Source organism: Histoplasma capsulatum, genomic scaffold (genome assembly GCF_000149585.1).
Source record: "Histoplasma capsulatum NAm1 scaffold_2 genomic scaffold, whole genome shotgun sequence".
Classification (NCBI taxonomy): Eukaryota; Fungi; Ascomycota; class Eurotiomycetes; order Onygenales; family Ajellomycetaceae; genus Histoplasma; species Histoplasma mississippiense.
In genome coordinates this window covers 128,842-147,106 of record NW_001813981.1, presented here as the reverse complement: position 1 = coordinate 147,106, position 18,265 = coordinate 128,842, and the positions used below count along the sequence as shown (strand labels likewise).

Genomic DNA, 18,265 nt, shown 5'->3' with positions numbered 1-18,265 from the left:
GGATAGATGACCAAACAGTGACTCTAAAAAAAGTGTTTTGTAATCAAAGAGGAAGATCATATACCCCTGTTGAATTCAACCTCACCGTTTTTGCCACCACGGTCCCAGAACTCCTCTTCCAGCGACCGCGCACTAACCGCTTGTCGTTGCGGGAATGCGCCAAGCGCGAACGGCAAAGCACAGAGGGAGGTTGTTAAGATCAACCCTGAAGAAAGAATAGAAATTAGCCAAATAACCATTGCACTTATTTACCATGGTAGAGAGAGCGTGTAAAAGAGAAAGAACCTACCCAGGTTAACAGGCATCACAAGTCGAGGTCGCGCCTTCAGCCAATGGGTCTTCTGCAGCCGTATGAGAATCAAGGGGGGAATAGCCATGACTGGAGTCGCATTGAGCACTCGGCTGATCGCCGTTTCCCCCACAGCTAACGTGGCAGCCCTTTTGCTCTTCCCCAGACTCTGCACCTCCAATTCTCCGTCAACCTCTCGCTTCGCTTTCTCCTCATCGCATAGAACTGGGTAGATGTCGATTCCTTTGCGGATTTCCTCGCTGCGCATTAGGAATACATTCAGCGCGCCAGCACTGGCGACGGCTGCGAAGGGAACTAGGCGACCCAGTATCAATTTCGTGTTTGGAGACACTCGCCTTAGACGGGGGACCATGGCGTTCAGCCCCAGCGCGACGGAGCAGGAGGCAGAGACGGCCATGAGGTATGATTTTGCCATAGTGGAGTAGGAGAGAGGAGTGGACTTGTTTGCGTTGGCGTTATTGATGGCGACATTTAGAGACTGGTTGGCAATTTGCCAGAGCACGATGCCTCTTGTCTACTTTCTTTAGTGAGCTAATTGGACCTGGATTGAAAATGGGGATGGGCGAGTGGAGACATACACCAAGGCCGGGGGTGAGCATTCCCGCAGTCACAATCAAATTGGACAGAACGAAGCATGACATGCGAAAGGGGAGAAAGACTGGTTCACCAGTATCTAGATAGGGATTTGGTCGTTAAAATACTGACACCCTGCTATTGCAAATTGATTTAGAGCAGAGGGGGTAATTGGCAGCATACCAGGGTGCAAAGTCGAATCGATGATTCTTTTCGCCTGCCACAGCTCCGGTGTCATCGATGGGACATGGCCAGTTTTATACGAGGCGATGAGGCCTTTGGCCTTATCTAGACCAGCAGAGGAGACAAACAGCGTCCTGGATACAATATTGGCAGGGATTAACGAATGCCGAAAAGGGAATAATAGAAAAGCTTTCGTCTCGCAATGCGAGTCGGAATGTTTGGGATGAGCGTGAAAGAAGCCTACCTGGGGTCTGATATTTCCGCAGCCTGCTTAACTCTACCCCAGTACGTACTCAGATCGTGCCTGGATGTAGGGAGATCTCGATTGCCGGATATCGAGGCTGACATGGTTGTAGCAGGGAGCGATGACTGTGCAATGCGCAGGAGAGAAAAACAATGACGAGAGCAATTGCACAAATGAGATTGACCAAGGTTGAAGAACAGAGGTGGAAGAGAGAACTAGAGCTTTTGCCACAGAAAGGAGAGACTGCGAGGCTACATCAGGCTGTCTCGAGACATGGCAAACCTTTAATGAAGACAGAGAGCCGTTTATATCAGCGAATTTGCCAGGCGGTGAAGGCTAAAGTTATGCCACAAAGAAAATAAACTTGCTACATTTCCACCAATCCGCGTGGGTCAATAACGCATGGAATCGTAATTGATATTCAAGCGTCCATTATCTTTTGACGGTAATAATTTTTTTTTTCGAGCTACCGAGGATATGTGCCCGGGCTGTCTTATGCGATTAGGGTTTCGGCTTAATAGTACTATCTTCTACTTCCAACACTCCTCTTGACATGACATTATATACGACGAATTATAGCTGTTAGAATATCTATAGCCGAATTTCTAACAGAATAACTGTCGACACTGATTCCTATTCCAACTGCCACCTAACTCGGAAATAATAAGCTGGTGCCCACTCTGACAGATATCTTAGCCATTGCACACACCCCACCTGCTGGCCCCAATGTCCCGTCATGCCAGGGTGGAGGAGGTCTCGGATTCCGATCCAGATGATATGGATCCCGTCGACTTCGACCCCGCCAACTTGCCTGCGAATTCTATTATATCCCCTGCCAATATTCCCTCAGCGACTACATCAAGGCTGTCCCCGCAGGCCCAAACCTCAGCCTCTGCGCAATCCTACCCTCCCCAAATCGACAACAGAGATATCCCCCGCTACTATCAATGCCTATATCCCATATATTTCGACAAAACTCGTTCTCGCGCCGAGGGGAGGAAGGTCAATAAGAAGTTGGCTGTAGAGAATCCGCTTGCCCGAGATATCTTGGATGCTGTACAGGTGCTAGGACTACGCGTCGGGATTTTGGAGCCGGAGAAGTTACACCCGAAAGATTGGGCAAATCCAGGCCGAGTTAGGGTACAGTTAAAGACCGACGATGGCACACCAGTAACTGATATTGTCAAAAACAGTATGTTACTTTAGTTCACCATCCCATCGCCCACTTCAGCGTAGGTATCGGATCTAATCCTCCTTGAATTTCGTGCAGAACATCACCTTTATATCAAAGTGGCGCAATATCTCCACGAACATCCAACCACGGAAGAATCCCCTTTTCGTCTACGTATCCGCGGGCTTTCTGTACCAGAAAACCCCGTACCACCCCCTGCTGCGCCGCGGGGCTGGAAGCTTGGAACTATCCTGCCATTCCATTCGCCGGCACTCACGGGCGGAGGTGTGAGTGATAATCCTTTTAAGGAAGCGATGTTGGAAATGCAACAGCAAGGATTAGGTGGAGATATGCCAATTATGCCTGGGAGCGTCCCCGAACCCAAAAAGAAGAAGGAAAAGAAGAAGGCAAAGGCTTGATTCTTTAACCGAGTTGGGTAGGGACGCAAGGCATTATAATCTGGAGTGTTAGAAGTACGAATTAGCAGATCAGGGGCGATGGGGGACTTTTACCCAATGGACGGAGTTTTTTTTAAACGCCTGGTTGAGTATATTTGAATGGTGATTGACATTCTCCTCCAAATCATCATCTACCGGCACCTTATCGTGCGTGAATGAGTGCTGTATATGCGAAAGAGTACTAGTAGATTGTCTCGGACTTTCTTAGTGATGGCCACCCTTTCTACCTTGTTCAAAACAGAGAGTTCATTAAGTTACGAAACATGCTTCAGTCTCTAGAACGGTACAAATACTACGTTTCCAGGCCATCTGTCTAGCACATGAGAAGAGCAATGGCAATACCTTTTGTAGATATTTTGCTTGGGCTGTTTTGGCAGGTGTGCAATAATACAATAAATAGAGGGCTCTAACAAGCAATCAGAATAAACACGATAGACGTCAGGAGTATTCATGTTTTAATCAAATATATTTATGTTCCTAATTCCCCTCGTTTCCATGGGTCCTTACGGTGGCGTGTGCTTCGTGGTGCCGTTTTGAGTCATCTTAAGAATAGGTACTCCGTAAGGTGCTCGTAGTTCTCGCAACCCCAGATAGACCCCACTCCGTGGCTCTGGACTGAGACTCCTTGCAAGCACCCGAGTAACTCAGGATATTTGTACAAAAAGTTGACCTGTTCCGTTTTCCCTTGTCTATACAACTGGTTTTGGGTCAATTCTTCTAATCCCGCTTACACTTAGCCTCGAGGCCGAGGATGGCCAATCGCCAGGCATGGGAATCAGCGAGGGAACTAGCTATGCAGGACAGCAACTCAGTTGCCAGACTCCCTGCTGATGATATCAAACCAAAAGACATACATGCTACGTCTTCAACCCATGCATCACGCAGGAGGAGATCGTACTTGCCCGCACCGAAGCCGATCACTCGCTTCCGAATCACCAAGAGCTGCCTTATCTGTCGGCGGCGCAAAGTGAAATGCGACACCGTACGTATTTAAAGATAAACTATGCGGAATATCTAAGCGATAAGCTATATGACTTGCTAATTTATTTGCCCGGTTTTCAATCGGTAGGTCCGTCCGACATGCGGAACTTGTGAAAAAACGAAATCCGAATGTGTATACAACTCTTCGTCCCTGACTGATTTCTCCCAGTCACCGCACCATTCAGGAGATAATAGTCATGGTATTAAGCGGCAGAGGGAGCTAAACGACCCCGTGATTATTGAAAGTTCATCTGTCGAAGTGCAAACACCGTACCACATATTGAGAGAGATACAGCGGGGTCAGGCTGCGCTGCGCGAACAGTTTTCAGATTCACAAGCTATTGCCTCCAGGTTGGATCAACTCACAGCCATTGTTGAGAAATGGACTCGAACAAATGGGCCTCAGTCTCTTGAAAAACTTAATACGGCCGGCCAGAGGCTGATACATGATACGCCAATTGATGCTGAATTTCAGCAGCGAGGCGCGACTGATTATCTGAAGTTAGCGGACATTTCGTCCCCTGCCGGTCAGTCGTCGAAAGCTCGACAGTTCCAAACAGGGCATACTGAAAATAACACCGGTGATGACTTTCCGATCCCGAGCGGCCTGGAAACGGACCTCGTTGATCCGGTTGGGTCGTTAAATTTGGGCCACCTAAGTTTGGAAGAAGGTGGGAAATCAAGGTTGGTTTTTCCTCGAAGTCCAGGCAGGCGTGGATTACAGATGTTGGAAGTTGGTTGACAAAGTTTTATAGATATGTTGGAACGACCTATTGGGCATACATCTCGCGCGAGGTACAATCACACGAAAACATCCAATGTGTAACCTAGCAGCTACTGATTTCTGTTAACCGCAGATAACGGAGCTAAACCGGCTACTGCGAGGCCAAACCCTCTCTAATGATCGCTCAGCCAGTCCAAGTGATGACTATTCTTCTTTGGATGAAGATGAATTCCAGGATTTGACGCCTCCAGGAAGTAGTCGCGGAACAAAGACAACACCACATACCCGCAAGGACTCGATTAGCAAATCAGTGCTGTTCCCACTGGGCGAGCCACCGGGATCACTGGATAAACCAGTTGAATCAAATATGTTGGAGAATGTCCCTACAAAACGACAGAGCGGCATTTTGTATAAAGGATTCATGTCTGGAGTGCATGCTATTAGCCCGGTGGTGCATCCCCCTTCGATTCTCAAAAAATATAAGGCATTCTGGAATTGGTACGAGAATTCTGGGGAATCTGGAGAACCTTGTCCTGATCCTTCCTTTATTCCACTTCTTTATGCCATCTGGTACGGTGGCTCTGTTACAATATCGCTCTGGACGATCCGCGATGAGTTTGACGTCGAAAATCGGGCCGCCTTGTCTACCATTTTCCATGACGAAGTTACCCGTTGGCTTCGCAGAATATCGTTTCCCAGAAACCCCTCAATTCATGGACTCAAGGCGTTCCTTCTTGTCCAGACTATTTTATCCAGAGAAGAAGAGCCGCTGGCGAGTAGCTTGTTCATCAGCCTTGCCCTTCGTGTTGCCCAAACCATGGGGTTGCACAGAGACCCTGCTCAGTTTGGCATTTCAGCTTGTCAGGCAGAGGCTAGAAGACGCATATGGTGGCATATTGTCCATATGGATGGTGTAGTAGCGATGTCCAGCGGCCTCCCTCCTCTTGTGAGTGATGAAAATTACTGGGATGTACGCATTACAAGCGAAGTTAAAGATACTCTTTTAGATACCCCTGAAGCGGCAGAGTATGAACGCATGATTAGCAACAATGAGCGGAAACCGGATTGCCCAAGTGATCCGAATATGTGCCCCGGTTCATCCATGGTGAATGTGTATTATCTATCTGCCAAAGGAAAATATGTTATGGCTCGTTAGTCCGCCTATATGCCATTGTTTAGTTTCGTTGCGAGATGCTAATTATGTGCTAATTCTTCACCTCAGAGGCGATTCGAAAGATCCTGAAGATTCAATTAGGGACTAAACCAGTTACTCGACGGGACATGGAAGTTTTGCGTACAATTTTGATTAACCTTCAATCTGAATTAAAGGCAATAGTCGATCGGATACCGGTATCAACATCCGTGAGCCCTACCAGCCGCGATGCCTCCAGCTATCACTCCACTCCATCATGTTCTGCATCTACAGCTATGGATTCTATTGAATCTACGACATCTGACATCGGTCCTAGCTGCCTAGAGCAGTATCACTCCCCAGTCCTGGTTGCTTTTCACAAGTGGGCTAGGATATTACTTTCCCTTTTCGTCGACAAGGTAACCTAGGTTAACTTTGGCTTTTCGTTGCGTTATTTTTATGCTAACACGCGCTGCAGGCATTTTGTGTTGCATATCAACCTTTTTTGAAAAATGCAAAAAGCAAAATATGGCCGGTTGCTCGTCAGTGGTATGTATATATGTATCCCTCGAGATAACATTGGCGTAGATATTGGTCGTTACTTTGATATATGACAGCTAATCAAAGCCAGCGCTCTTCGCCATTGTCATGGGTTCATGGACAAGTTTATTCTGCTAGCCACTGATCCCGATTTCCAACCATTTCAATGGAGCTGGCCAGGGTGAGTCTTTAGTGCCCCCCAAGAATATATAATGGTGATATGAGCTGAATTCAACTATAGTAACCACCAACCCATGCATGCTACAATGTATGCCACCCAAAACCCCGCATCTACATACTTTTATTCTTTGACCTAACAGGATGGGCAGGATAATGCTTATCGACCTATACGAACGCCCGCAAACCGCAGAGGCACCCAAATCCCGCGCCTTCATCGACAAGATCTTCTCGCTTTCTGGCCCTGACGGAGGAGTGGTGGGCGGCGAGGATGGCATATCAACTTCTCGGCCCCTCAGAGACGGCGGCCGTGAAGCGTGGGACATGTTACGTCGTTTGCGGGAGAAAGCCTGGCTAAAAGCAGGGCTTGACCCGAGCGTACTTTGGACAGAACAGGCACAGGCGGAGGCTCGGCGTCCGACTAATAAGCACATTCCTATGCAAATTCCTAAGGAAGGCCGTGGATCTACGTTCCGAAGTTTGGCTGATGGTTATTTTACGCCCGTCAAGGAACCGTGCGATCGTAATATACCCAGCAATAGCCAATCGGTGAAACCACAAAGGGAACGAGAGCGGGCGCGAGCGCAGAACGTGAGGGACAACGCACATAAAGAAGAAAAAATTATCCAAGAAAGGCATCCCCATACCAAACTAGAAGCCAATAGTGTTTCCTCCCATGACTACGCCACATCTACAAGCCCACTGCCAGGTACTTTATTTCCATGGCCTGCTGCTACATCCCAACCCCCTCAGGCCGGCGACACTACCAAACAACTCTGGTCCTCTCCCTCCAAATTCTCACATTCTACTATTAACGATGCATCCGCATACCAATTCCCTTCACCGCCGCCCGCAACCACTACCGCTAATCCCACTACACCACCAGGAACATTCAACACTCCTACCCCCTCCACAAGCCACAACACCAGTAGCCACGACAACAATAACGCCGTTAACCTTCCCACTTTCACGTCAACCGAACATCCTACGGCGCCGAACCGCCCCATGCCTGTATCAATCTCCACCGCACCCAACATCAACATCGATATGCAACAAAACCCAAACCCTAACCGCAACTTACCCTTCCAATCTTCCAGCCCCAGGTCGAACAATCCTTTACCAGATCATCTTAACCTCCAATTCGACTGGGACCAGTGGGATGCCGTTTTCGGACCGTCACTTCCTGTCGTTGATGACTTGATGCATCTTGATAGCATCAATACTGGCATGATGGGGCCAGTCGCAGGGGTGGGTGGGAACATGGGAACTAGTGTTATCGCTGGTGGTGGCGGTGGTGGTGGTGGCGGTGGTGGAAGAGGAGGTGGAGGAGAATCTGTTCTAAGCGGTGACGAGTCGGGCGCGGTATTAATGGATCTTGGGTTAGCAGCTGAGTATTACAACGGTCGTGGGCCCTGACGGGTGAATGGCGGATCTGAATAGGAAGTGGGAGTCGAGTTTTAAGGGAGTTGAAGCGTTTTTTCCTTTTTTTTTTTTTTTTTTTTTTTTTTTCTCACCTTCTTTTCCACTTGGTTTAGATTATATCTGTGTTCGATTTTTCGATGTTTCCAATTCTTTTCCTTTTCTGGTTAGGTGTTTTTGGTGTTTCAGCAGATATATACATAAACTCCATAAAGCGAGGAGTCAAGCAAGGAAGAGAATGGAGTTTAGGCAGTATGGTTAGGTTCAGTCCAAGAAATATATTTCTACTAATCGTGGGTCGTGCGTTGGTGGATGTATAAAGTATTTTATCTTTTCAGGCTCGGGGGGAACCAGTCAATTTATACGAGTTAACCAAAAATATATAGAATATGTTTCTGCTGATACATCCTGTTCAATAAGCAGGTATGATTTACAAATTTACCAAGACCATATCAAAGTTATTAAACTTAAGAAGCTAAATGACGGGTTAAAAAAAAAAAAAAAAAAAAAAAAACCAATTCACATTGCACCCCTGTCTTTAATGAGATCTTTTGATTTGTAAAAATGAAAGAAATATAGTTTTGACAAACTAGACTTTCTTTATTTCATGTGGCGCTTAGCGGTATAAGAGATCAAACGTCGGGGATGGAAAACGCATGTGCAGAAGACAGTGACATCGAAAACGGAACAGAAAGTTGGACTTCCAACCCCCGGGGCAGGCGCAAGGGGAAGAACAGTTGGGGAGGAGGGGTCGCGGGGCAGGGGGTGGGAGAGTTAAATCGTTGTTTGCTATGGGCGGCGGGTGAATTATCTCATTATCGTCAATGTGAAAGTTGGACCGGGCAGTTGCTATCCTTTGCAAATTGGCTATGATAGGATAACAAAATGAATTTGAGCAGTGTCCCTCGTGTCTTTTTTTTTTTTTTTTTTTTTTTTTTTTTTTTTTTTTAATTTTTTTAAACCTTCTCTGGAACCAAACCGTGCTTCCAAATGGTGGCAAAGGGCGTGATTCCGTCTTCACGGAAATCAATGAGAACGTGCCTGATGATTCTGTGTGAGTATATGATAGTGGCAGAAAAAAGCCATGTAGGCTCGGAGATATCCATGGAAAAGTAAGGCTTACATTCCATCACCATTCATGGATGAACCCATAAGAACATCGTAGTTGTCGTAGTTAGCGAGGATCTTCTTGACGGCAGCAGGAGCACCAGCCTGGAATTCCTTGATAGTTTCTTCACTCGCTCCGCGCTCCTTGAGAGCATTGTTTACCTTCTTGACATATGCTGTAGTTCCAGTAGGCGAAGTCAAATTAGCATATTTTTCTAAGAAACGAGATGGCTTGGGCGGCCGGAGAGTGGGTTGAGACAGCCCAAATTAGATTTAACCTACATTTGAGGTGAGCTTTGAACTGTTCCTTGGGGGGTTTAGTTTCATGGCCATTTTCGTCTAGTTTCAGCCAATGCAGCTGGAAGGAGACCTCGATATCGTGAACCATCTCTCCACCGCCTTCACCAGAGTAATCTTCATCCCCGCCTTCTTCGGCAGAGGGGTTGGCACCCTCAAGCTCTATAATACCAGGATTCTCTGTTAGCGATCCATATAGGACAGAGCAGACAGGAACACATTTTGCTGTTTGTGAAGTAGGTAATTGAGGGTTGACTGACGAAAACTTTCTGCGCCCTTGACATATTTCTTGCAGTTCACTTCCCACAGGACTCCACCGGGGGTTTCGATGAGTTTCCAGGTGTCGGAGATGATCTCATCCCCTGAGACGATATCCTATGAAGGGCGATTGTCAGCAGATACCCTCTCTTTTTCCCGTTCGTGGGTATGCTCTCGTGGCGCCATTGACAGACAGTCCATCTTCGCAGGTGCTCATCAGAGGGGGATCAAGAAGAGCGGGGTACATCGGGTGCTGACCTTATAGACAATCATGGCGACTTGGTTGGCAACGGTATAATAGCAGGTGTTGAAAAAAAAAAGAAGAGGAATGGGTTTATTGCACACGGTGAGCAGAGGATAAGGAGGATTGGTGGTAAACGAAGCCTTGGAACAGAGGTAGATAGTGGGGGAACCAAATGTTTTTTTTTTTTCTTTTAGCCCTTTCATCTTGGTGATAACAGAGTTTCGTGGGTGGCACAAGGCGCTAGACCGAAAAGAGACAGAGTCACGAGTCTCGATTTTTAACACGGATATCCGTAGATGTCGTTGATATTCCCACGTAATATGGTATATATATATATAAGGATTGTAAATTTTATTGTTTTGAGAGGTTGATTTTATTTTTTTGAGAGGTTGTCTGGAGGTTGTTGCAATTTGCTAGGGTAGTATTGTACTCAAGAAATTCTAGCAGTGGTAGTTTACTTGAACCTGACAGACAACAACAGCTAATTCAATTCTCATTTGCTCAAGTTGTCTTTATGAATTCAGGTTCTAAAGATTTGAGTCCGACGGAAAGGCCCCTAAAAAAGCAGATGAGTTGTGCCATGCTATGGCTGGGTATTCCGTGAACACCAACTGTATTCTGCCCTCCGCCAGCCTTCCCCTTTCACATCCCGGTAAAGTATCACTCTTACGGGATATAATCATTAAGAGTACGACATTCAGGTCAGAATCTCGCATCTCGACGATATCGTTTCAGCATTCACTGCTTCGGAAAAGTGGGAACAGACAACGAATACAAAGTAAACCAACTGCCCGAGGTTCGACGAGCAACGCGAGGCAACGCGAGACCCCATCGATACCAGGCTCCGGCTTGAAAAGCTCTACTTTATCTCGGTGAATGGTCCCTAGATGCAAGTCTCGAAAGCCGTCAGCTGGGATTGCGTGTCGACAGAGACACATTTTGACTCGCGAATTGGGCATCCCTAACCAGAACAACATTGGACATAAGAAATACCTGTATCAGTTAGTATTCCCTCCGAAGAGCGTTGCCCAACGAGAAAAGTGGAACCCCTTGTTCATCTCAAGTTCCCAACAATCCCGCAAGTTGTTGATGCGCTGCTGCTAGAGCAGGATAGGTGTCACCATGGGAATGCCCGAAGCAGTTTTGATGACAATAAAGGTAAGCAACAGAAGACTAACGATTGTGCTTGATAGCCTCCCGGGCTTGTTGCTGCTGCCGAGTTCACGCAATTCTCGTGAAGACTTCTCGAAGGACGATTTGGTTTGCGATAGCGTCAAATAAAAACTTGGACATAATAGTATCGCTGTGATTTACTACTACCAGTAAGTAGCAATTCGTAGTGACAAGTTCCCTCAGCATAAAGATCTGCGCACAGACAGAGGAGGCCGAGTGGAGCTTTTCAACGAGGTCGGCTTTTCTGATTCCTGCCGTTTGTCGCCAATAATAACTGCGCAGGAGTACAACTTAGCTACGGCGTAGTAGCACCTTGAATTTATATCCGCCCGAGTCCATGGTGGCGTGTTGCCGGATTGGGCGTCGCTGGCGAGCCGTCGATCACGTGAAAATAAGGCAATAAATCTGTTTATCTACCATCTACCAAGTTTCCTGTCCTCTCACCTTCGTAAATTTGCTGATGATCGAACTCGATTCTTCTAGCGAGAGTGAATAAGAACATTAAGATCCAGAAAAAGTAGGAAAACGGGACGTCCTTTGGAGGTAAATAATCCTGGGTTCTCTCTATTAACTTGCTGCTGAAGTTTGCGTTTTACTCCCTCCTCGTCTCCCCATTAATCCATCTCCTTAACTGCCTCGTCTCCTGGGTAATCGACCCGAAAACTGCCCTCTGCCGGAGCCCGCTGGGTTTGGGTTTGTTCCGCCCGACTCTAGCACCCATCAAGATGGCCAATGCAACGGCTTGCCCGGATCTGCCGCCTCTTCCGGCCTACACCCTTACTCTCCGTGAGCCCCTGATCGCTCCGATTCCCGACAGTGCCCTCGGCCAAATCAGTACTATAGTAGCATACTGGACGGTGTCCTTGATATTTCACTGGATTGACGTCAACGACTACTTTCCCCAGTACCGTTTGCATACTCCTGCTGAGATTTTAAAACGGAATCGTGTCACGCGACGGGAAGTTGTTCGGGATGTTGTTGTGCAACAATTGATCCAACTTGCATGTGGCATTACGTTAGGATATTTTGATAAACCTCAATATGCGGGGAAGGATGAATACAATATTGCGCTCTGGGCTCGGCGACTGCGAGTCATGCAGCATATGATCCCTTCTGCCTTTGCTGTGATCGGAATTGATGCTCTTGCATTGGCCAAGGAACTGTCATCGTATCCGATAGTGGCTGCTGCAATTTCTGGTGGCAGATATTCATGGTTGACGCAAAACGTGCCAACTGCTGCTGGAGCATCCGTGGCTGTGCCTGCGTTTGCTATTTGGGAAATGAATGTAGCCCATGCCATTTACTGGTATCTGGTACCGACTTTCCAATTCGTCCTGGCGGCGTTTATCATGGACACATTTCAATACTTTTACCACCGCGCACTGCACCTGAACAAATGGCTGTACAGTAAGTCCAGTTCATTGTCCTCTTTAATAAGCAGAATTTGAATTTTGCTTGTCTGCCCAAATTAGACATCTGACAGTAGAGCAATCATCTAGCAACCATCCATTCTCGCCATCATCGCCTATACGTACCGTATGCCTTTGGCGCCCTATACAACCATCCGTTCGAAAGTCTCCTCGATACTGCTTCAGGCGGCATCGCATTTCTCATGACGAGAATGACCACTCGCCAGGGAATTTGGTTTTTCACATGCTCAACAATCAAAACGGTTGATGATCATTGCGGCTATGCCTTCCCGTTTGATATACTCCAACATTTCACCTCCAACAATGCTGCCTATCATGACATCCATCATCAAAGCTGGGGTATTAAAACCAATTTCTCTCAGCCTTTTTTCACCATTTGGGACCGGCTCCTGAATACCAGTTGGACAGGTGACGTCACTCTTCGATATGAGCGGTCACGTACTGCGGCGCAGAAATTAATCGACGACGAAAATGAGAAGCGGGCATCTGTCGATGCTCGAGAGGACGCAGCACCTATTTAGAGAAGAGGACGAGTCAGTTTCGCCTAACTTACTATCGCGCAGCATTCGTCAGAAGAATGCTTTGGTTTTTCCACAGACGGACAGTATGAAATCAGTCAGCCATCGCCTCAACGAGAACATATTGCAAAAGTAATCATCGTCCATTTAATAACCAAGAAAAATGGCAGTATAGGACTGACTTTCCCTTACTTCTACAAACTTTCATGACCTGGTGTGTAACTTTTTTGCTTACTACCTACCCCCTGGCTTTGGTTGCTTTATCAAAATCCTAATTCCCCGGAAAGCGCTTAATATTTTATTTGTTTCGCCTTGTATGTGCACATGTGCTGTGCTGTTTGGTTTTACGACCACATCTTTCACTATTTTTTTTGGGTCCTTTTTATCAAGGCCGACATCCGTTATTCTTATGCTACCTTGTTACGTTATGGCGACATCCATTTTTTTTTTTTTTTTTTTTTTTTTTTTTTTTTTTTTTTCCTTTTCTTCCTTGCTTCCTGTCAAAAAGACGTTTTTTGCTATTCCCTTCAAAATTACTATCTCTTCTTTTCCCCCCTTTTCCCATTTTTTATTTTATTTTTAATTTTATTCTTTTTTTTTTTTTTTTGCCTTCTCACTCTATCAAGCTTAGGCTTGACTTTATTCGTCCAGCCATGTATGTATATATGTATGTATAATAGCCCTGAATAATTCCACAAATAAGGAGAACGAAAAGAAGAAATAGCGATGCTAATTCATATTTCTCCCGGTTCCAAGGGGTAACTAACAGCCCATGTCACAGAGTGACATGACAGTAAGCTTATGTGATTCCTCGAAGCAACTATACTAATACAGAAGTTATTGCAATGAGAAAGATAGGACGGTGGGGCATCAAAATTCAACATTTATCAACAACAACCATAGGTAAAAGCAAAAGAAAAAAAGAAAAGAAAAATACGAAGCGTGGAAATTGGTTAATATGGTCAACGAACCCGAGGAGCAATATCCTTCCACTCTTTTTCCCGGCCCTCAATTAACCCATTCCACGTAGTGAACCCCGAGGCCCTCGATGTTGTATTCTTGGGCAGCGACAATCCTCCTGCTTCTTCGCACGGGCCTAGCCGTTTTGAATCTAAATCCCATGGTCTACAATTAACAACATCATAACAGGCACTACGGCTATCCCTATCCCCATCTTCATCACTAGGATGAGAATCACATTCATCACTATCGCTAACCGGTTCGTCGTCCCACACTGAATCCGAATCGTATGGTGTCCGTGGGGAATCATCTTCCACCTCTTGGGTCGTTTTCGTCACACCGGTTCGCAGGAAAGAGTTAGATCTCCCTCCGTCTCCTGAGTGGCTTACATAGGCATTGCTATCCGTACCAGCATTGGAATCAAGACCTAGTTTATATTGCATTTCAGTATCGGAATTGCCATTGCTTCCATGTTCTCTTGTGTCCATACAGGTATGCATGGCGGCTGTCACTGTGGTTGCAGCAGTACGGACAACGTGAGTAACAGGCAGCAACGACGCATCATTATAGCCGCTTGCGCTAACCTGCTCTGTAAACGGGGTAGAGGGAGGCTGTAGTTCGATGAAACAGATGCGACTGAATGGCGCCGGGATTGTTGCGCTTGTGTGTCTGGATATGGAGGATTGCCTTGTTGGTCATAACCACGGGGGTATGGTTTTTCGTTCGGCGTCCATGGGCGGCTTATCGTAAAATGATCACTCGTGTTATGATGGTTGCGACTGAGGTTGGGGATGGAGGAATTGGAAATATTTGAAGAAGACCTGTCAGGGAGCTGGTCCCTGGTGGGCTGCTGGAGAACACGGCCAAGCCGTTTGACATCATTTTCCATACGGCCCACGGCCAGCGGCGGACTTATCTTTGCGGGAGTATAGCAATCCAGATCATGATCTGATTCATTTTTATGTGTAGTCGACGTAGGAGACGCCCCAAGATGATGCCATCTTTCAATTGTAGCCATCGTCGCCTCCGCCCAATCTGGTTGGCGTCTATACTCCGGTACCTGCTCCGGCGGTGGCCGCAGGCGTTTATGGCAATACGAAAACCTTTTCATCCAAACTAGCAGTCTCGGTGGTGATACATCCTCGCGCGGAGGGGCACGGGCCTCTAGAAAAGCGAGAAGGTTCCCTAAAGCGGTAGCATCCCGTGCTACCCGACCAACCATGCACGCGTCACACCGATTCTCTTGATAAAACCATCCCTTAATCGGCTCGTGGGATTCATTAACAAAACTGGCACCCTTCGTCCACATGTTGTTTAGTTGTTGTAGGTAATTCACGAGGTGTTTTTCTGACTCGCTAAGTCTCTTGCGCTGTTTGACATAGCTGTTAATCCTGTCTCCAACTTCGTATTTAATCAAGTTAAGTATGAACTCGCCTAGCTCAGCCTTGAGCTTCCGGTGGAGGGGGCAGGTCTTTTTCCATAGTTTTGTCCCCGAAGAAAGCAAAGCTAGGGATAGACTCGTTCTCGTCCACGGGTCACAGGCTTTGCTGTCAACTGTGATACCACTGTGTAAAATGGATGCGAGTTGGCATTTCTCTAAGCTTCTTAACTTTGTGGTTGGGTCGTTGCGAGACATGTGGTATTTTCATTCGCCAGATAAAGTGAAAACCGCAGTGGAGCGATGATTCTAAAGGAACCTAATCAACGTCTGGTCACATTAAGTTCCGACGTATGGTATTTGTTGGAAGGTTCCCCGTCCCTCTTTTCGTAGAAAGAGTAGCACACCCGATTCTACAGTAGACGGGGCGGGGAGATATCTGAAAGGCGAGGGTATCTTCCAGGTAATGAGAGACAGTTGAGTCGAGAATTCAAGAGCACAGATACATCTAAGCAAACTAGAATTCGTAAGGGCGAAGTCACAACCCCAGCAACTGGTATGGAGTAATGCGTTGGAGCAAGTTGAGAAGATCTCGTTGATTTCAACTTTCCGCCAAGATAAGATATCTGTGTATATGTATGTATAGGTGAATATATCCAGCCAGTGCAATAAGACAAAAATGTAGGAAGGCGGAAGAGTCGGCGAAAGCAAACTGGGTGGTAAGACAAGAGATTAAAAACGAAGGTCCAAAGGAACATTATGACGAGGTGAAACCAGAAAGAAAATGAAAAACGAAGATAAAAGCAAAAATTGAGGCTTTTATCCTCCTTCGCAGAGAGCCATGGCGGGAGAAGGGATATTCCCCCGTTTCCTGTCGCTGCCATTTGCTGTATGTTGTGTCATGAACTCTCGAGGTGATAACGCCATTTCATCAGACCCTTGTTACAGACTGGCATGAACCGTCCTCGAGCGGAAATTTCATGGAGCTTAGATAGCAGATAAGGTCTCGGAAATGGGAGACGGAAGAATGTGGGGTCGTTCCAGGAACTTGCGGATCTTTGTTCTAATCCCATCGCAGAATGCCAGATTAACTAGGTCTGCCATTTTCCGGTGTCAAACTTAGCGTCACCACACACAAAACTCCACGTTGCGTTTTTCCACCGGGGTATCAAAGAGCGTTGAAGTTTTTTCTTCTTCGAACAAAGGGAAAGGGATGAAGCGTTGTTGGGATGGATGGAGTTGTGGAGGTGGCAGGTCAGATATCATGTGACCATCATAGCCCTAAACGGAAACCAAGAGGATGACACGGGGAGTTCTTTTCACAATACTTCCTTACATATCATTCTTGCTGCCTACCATTGCTTTTACGCTAGACTTCGTTTATTTACTTTATTGGGAAGTAGAAACAACACACTTTTCGGTATTTAATAATACTTATTATTCATATACCCAGACTATTTATCGGTGGGGTGAGGAAGGGTGTTCAGATAAAGATAGAAGGTACAGGAGTGGGAAAATCTGGCATCCATTTAGCTATCTCCCAGTTTTAAGCGGAGCAATGCCATCAAAAGCCAGGGTAGACGCCAGACCGTCTAACCCGATAGATAAATTTGGCTGCATGTACATGGATCGTTCTCCTACAGTCGTGGGTTGGCGGGAGTTCTTTCACTGTTGAGAACCTTCAAAATGTTCTGGGTGGTCCAATCTGAAATAGCCATGTTCGTTACCATCGGGTTAACGCCACTAGCACTGGGGAAAACAGACGCATCAGCAACGTAAAGCCCTTCAGTTCCCCACACTTTTCCGCTTGGACTAACGACGCTGGATTTCGGCGACGTGCCCATACGACAGGTACCCATCTGATGGGCACTTGCAAACACTGTATGTTCAGGAGGCAGCGGAGAGTACGTATGGCGTACTTTTTTGATCCAGGCTTGGAATGCGGCATGATTGATGCCTGCTTCGGGCCCGCAAGTGTCAGTTGCTGAACGTTCTGGTCGAATGAACGATGGAATGTCACGACTTGAGGTATAAATTTCTTGAGCGCCGCAAACATAAGCAACTTTCGCGGCGCCAATAATTGCTTCGATCATATTTTTTCTATCGAAGAGAGAGGGCGTGTAGGATATTCTACATCTGCCGTCGACGGGGTCGGGGTAAACTCTCCCACCGTATCGTTCACGGGTTACAGTGATGAACCCAGCCATGTTGCGAAGTTTTGAAACAAAGCGCTTGTACTCAAGGCCATTGGTCCAAGGGAACACTGGGAGGAAAAACGAGGGCACTGTTGTTACCGTTTCGATTTTTGCTCCGTGCCCGCGACCATCCAAATCCTCGAACTCGTTTATCACAGCGGTGAGAATAGCCCCTTCCCATGGTTTCATTTCTTCTCCAAATACGGCAGATAGGAGAACAACTTCACATATTGAATAGGCGTTAGCGTTCATATGAAAATTCAGCTTGCCGCTTAGAACACCATATGGGGGAGTGAGCTCACCTGGATGTAAGTACAAGTTACGCCCAATTTGTGGATTTTTCAAGCCACTCCTGAGCAGCAACAGGGGGCTCTGCAAAGAACCGCATGCCACAATGACTTTTTTGGCCTTGATTACCACCTTGCGTGTAATGACAGGCTTTCCACTAATGCCTCGATTGAGGTCCCTTGAAGTCCAAGTTCCTTCAATTGCATGAGCAAGACAGTTTCCAGCATTACCCTCTTTAAACAAGATCCGCTCAGCGTGGAATCCTTCAATAAATTGGGCACCTGCGCGGGCAGCGTCGGCCAGAAAGGTCACCTGGGGACCCTTCTTGCCACAAGATCCACAGCCCAGGGTGCAGTGCCCACAATTATGTTCCTGGTTACCCGTATTCTGAGGGACAGTCTTAGCAGCGTAACCCAGCTTCGGTGCACCCTCAAGTAGTAAATGGTTCGCATGATTATGCTTAATTCGATCCTCTGTATTAACCCCCATACGGTCACAGACACGA

The 18,265-nt window shown here is 46.8% G+C and overlaps 6 protein-coding genes across 6 annotated transcripts in view; 3 read left to right on the top strand and 3 right to left on the bottom strand.

Annotated features, from left to right (window-relative positions):
• Nucleotides 1-56: 56 nt before the first annotated feature.
• Nucleotides 57-1,414, bottom strand: HCAG_02146 (hypothetical protein; the record flags this gene model as incomplete). Its single annotated transcript, XM_001541925.1, has 5 exons — nucleotides 57-205; nucleotides 290-824; nucleotides 889-983; nucleotides 1,067-1,200; nucleotides 1,311-1,414. The coding sequence occupies 5 exons, from the start codon at nucleotides 1,412-1,414 to the stop codon at nucleotides 57-59; spliced, it is 1,017 nt and encodes a 338-aa protein (XP_001541975.1).
• A 622-nt stretch (nucleotides 1,415-2,036) lies between these two features.
• HCAG_02145 (conserved hypothetical protein) lies at nucleotides 2,037-2,900 on the top strand (the record flags this gene model as incomplete). Its single annotated transcript, XM_001541924.1, has 2 exons — nucleotides 2,037-2,502; nucleotides 2,581-2,900. 2 exons carry the CDS (start codon nucleotides 2,037-2,039, stop codon nucleotides 2,898-2,900), a joined length of 786 nt encoding a protein of 261 aa, XP_001541974.1.
• Nucleotides 2,901-3,690: 790 nt separating this feature from the next.
• Nucleotides 3,691-7,909, top strand: HCAG_02144 (conserved hypothetical protein; the record flags this gene model as incomplete). Its single annotated transcript, XM_001541923.1, has 9 exons — nucleotides 3,691-3,921; nucleotides 4,009-4,604; nucleotides 4,676-4,715; nucleotides 4,778-5,614; nucleotides 5,652-5,670; nucleotides 5,867-6,195; nucleotides 6,255-6,325; nucleotides 6,408-6,497; nucleotides 6,646-7,909. 9 exons carry the CDS (start codon nucleotides 3,691-3,693, stop codon nucleotides 7,907-7,909), a joined length of 3,477 nt encoding a protein of 1,158 aa, XP_001541973.1.
• Nucleotides 7,910-8,868: 959 nt separating this feature from the next.
• HCAG_02143 (conserved hypothetical protein) lies at nucleotides 8,869-9,847 on the bottom strand (the record flags this gene model as incomplete). The annotated part of the gene is made up of 5 exons (XM_001541922.1): nucleotides 8,869-8,962; nucleotides 9,036-9,195; nucleotides 9,302-9,541; nucleotides 9,577-9,691; nucleotides 9,833-9,847. The coding sequence occupies 5 exons, from the start codon at nucleotides 9,845-9,847 to the stop codon at nucleotides 8,869-8,871; spliced, it is 624 nt and encodes a 207-aa protein (XP_001541972.1).
• Nucleotides 9,848-11,716: 1,869 nt separating this feature from the next.
• On the top strand, nucleotides 11,717-12,942 carry HCAG_02142 (conserved hypothetical protein; the record flags this gene model as incomplete). The annotated part of the gene is made up of 2 exons (XM_001541921.1): nucleotides 11,717-12,398; nucleotides 12,491-12,942. The coding sequence occupies 2 exons, from the start codon at nucleotides 11,717-11,719 to the stop codon at nucleotides 12,940-12,942; spliced, it is 1,134 nt and encodes a 377-aa protein (XP_001541971.1).
• Nucleotides 12,943-16,914: 3,972 nt separating this feature from the next.
• The window catches only part of HCAG_02141 (conserved hypothetical protein), a gene marked incomplete at both ends in the record, with an annotated part of 2,417 nt that continues 1,066 nt past the window's right edge, over nucleotides 16,915-18,265 (bottom strand). The window contains one exon of the mRNA XM_001541920.1: nucleotides 16,915-18,189. Within this exon, the coding sequence (XP_001541970.1) occupies nucleotides 16,915-18,189 (1,275 nt within the window). The remainder of the gene's footprint in view (nucleotides 18,190-18,265) is intronic.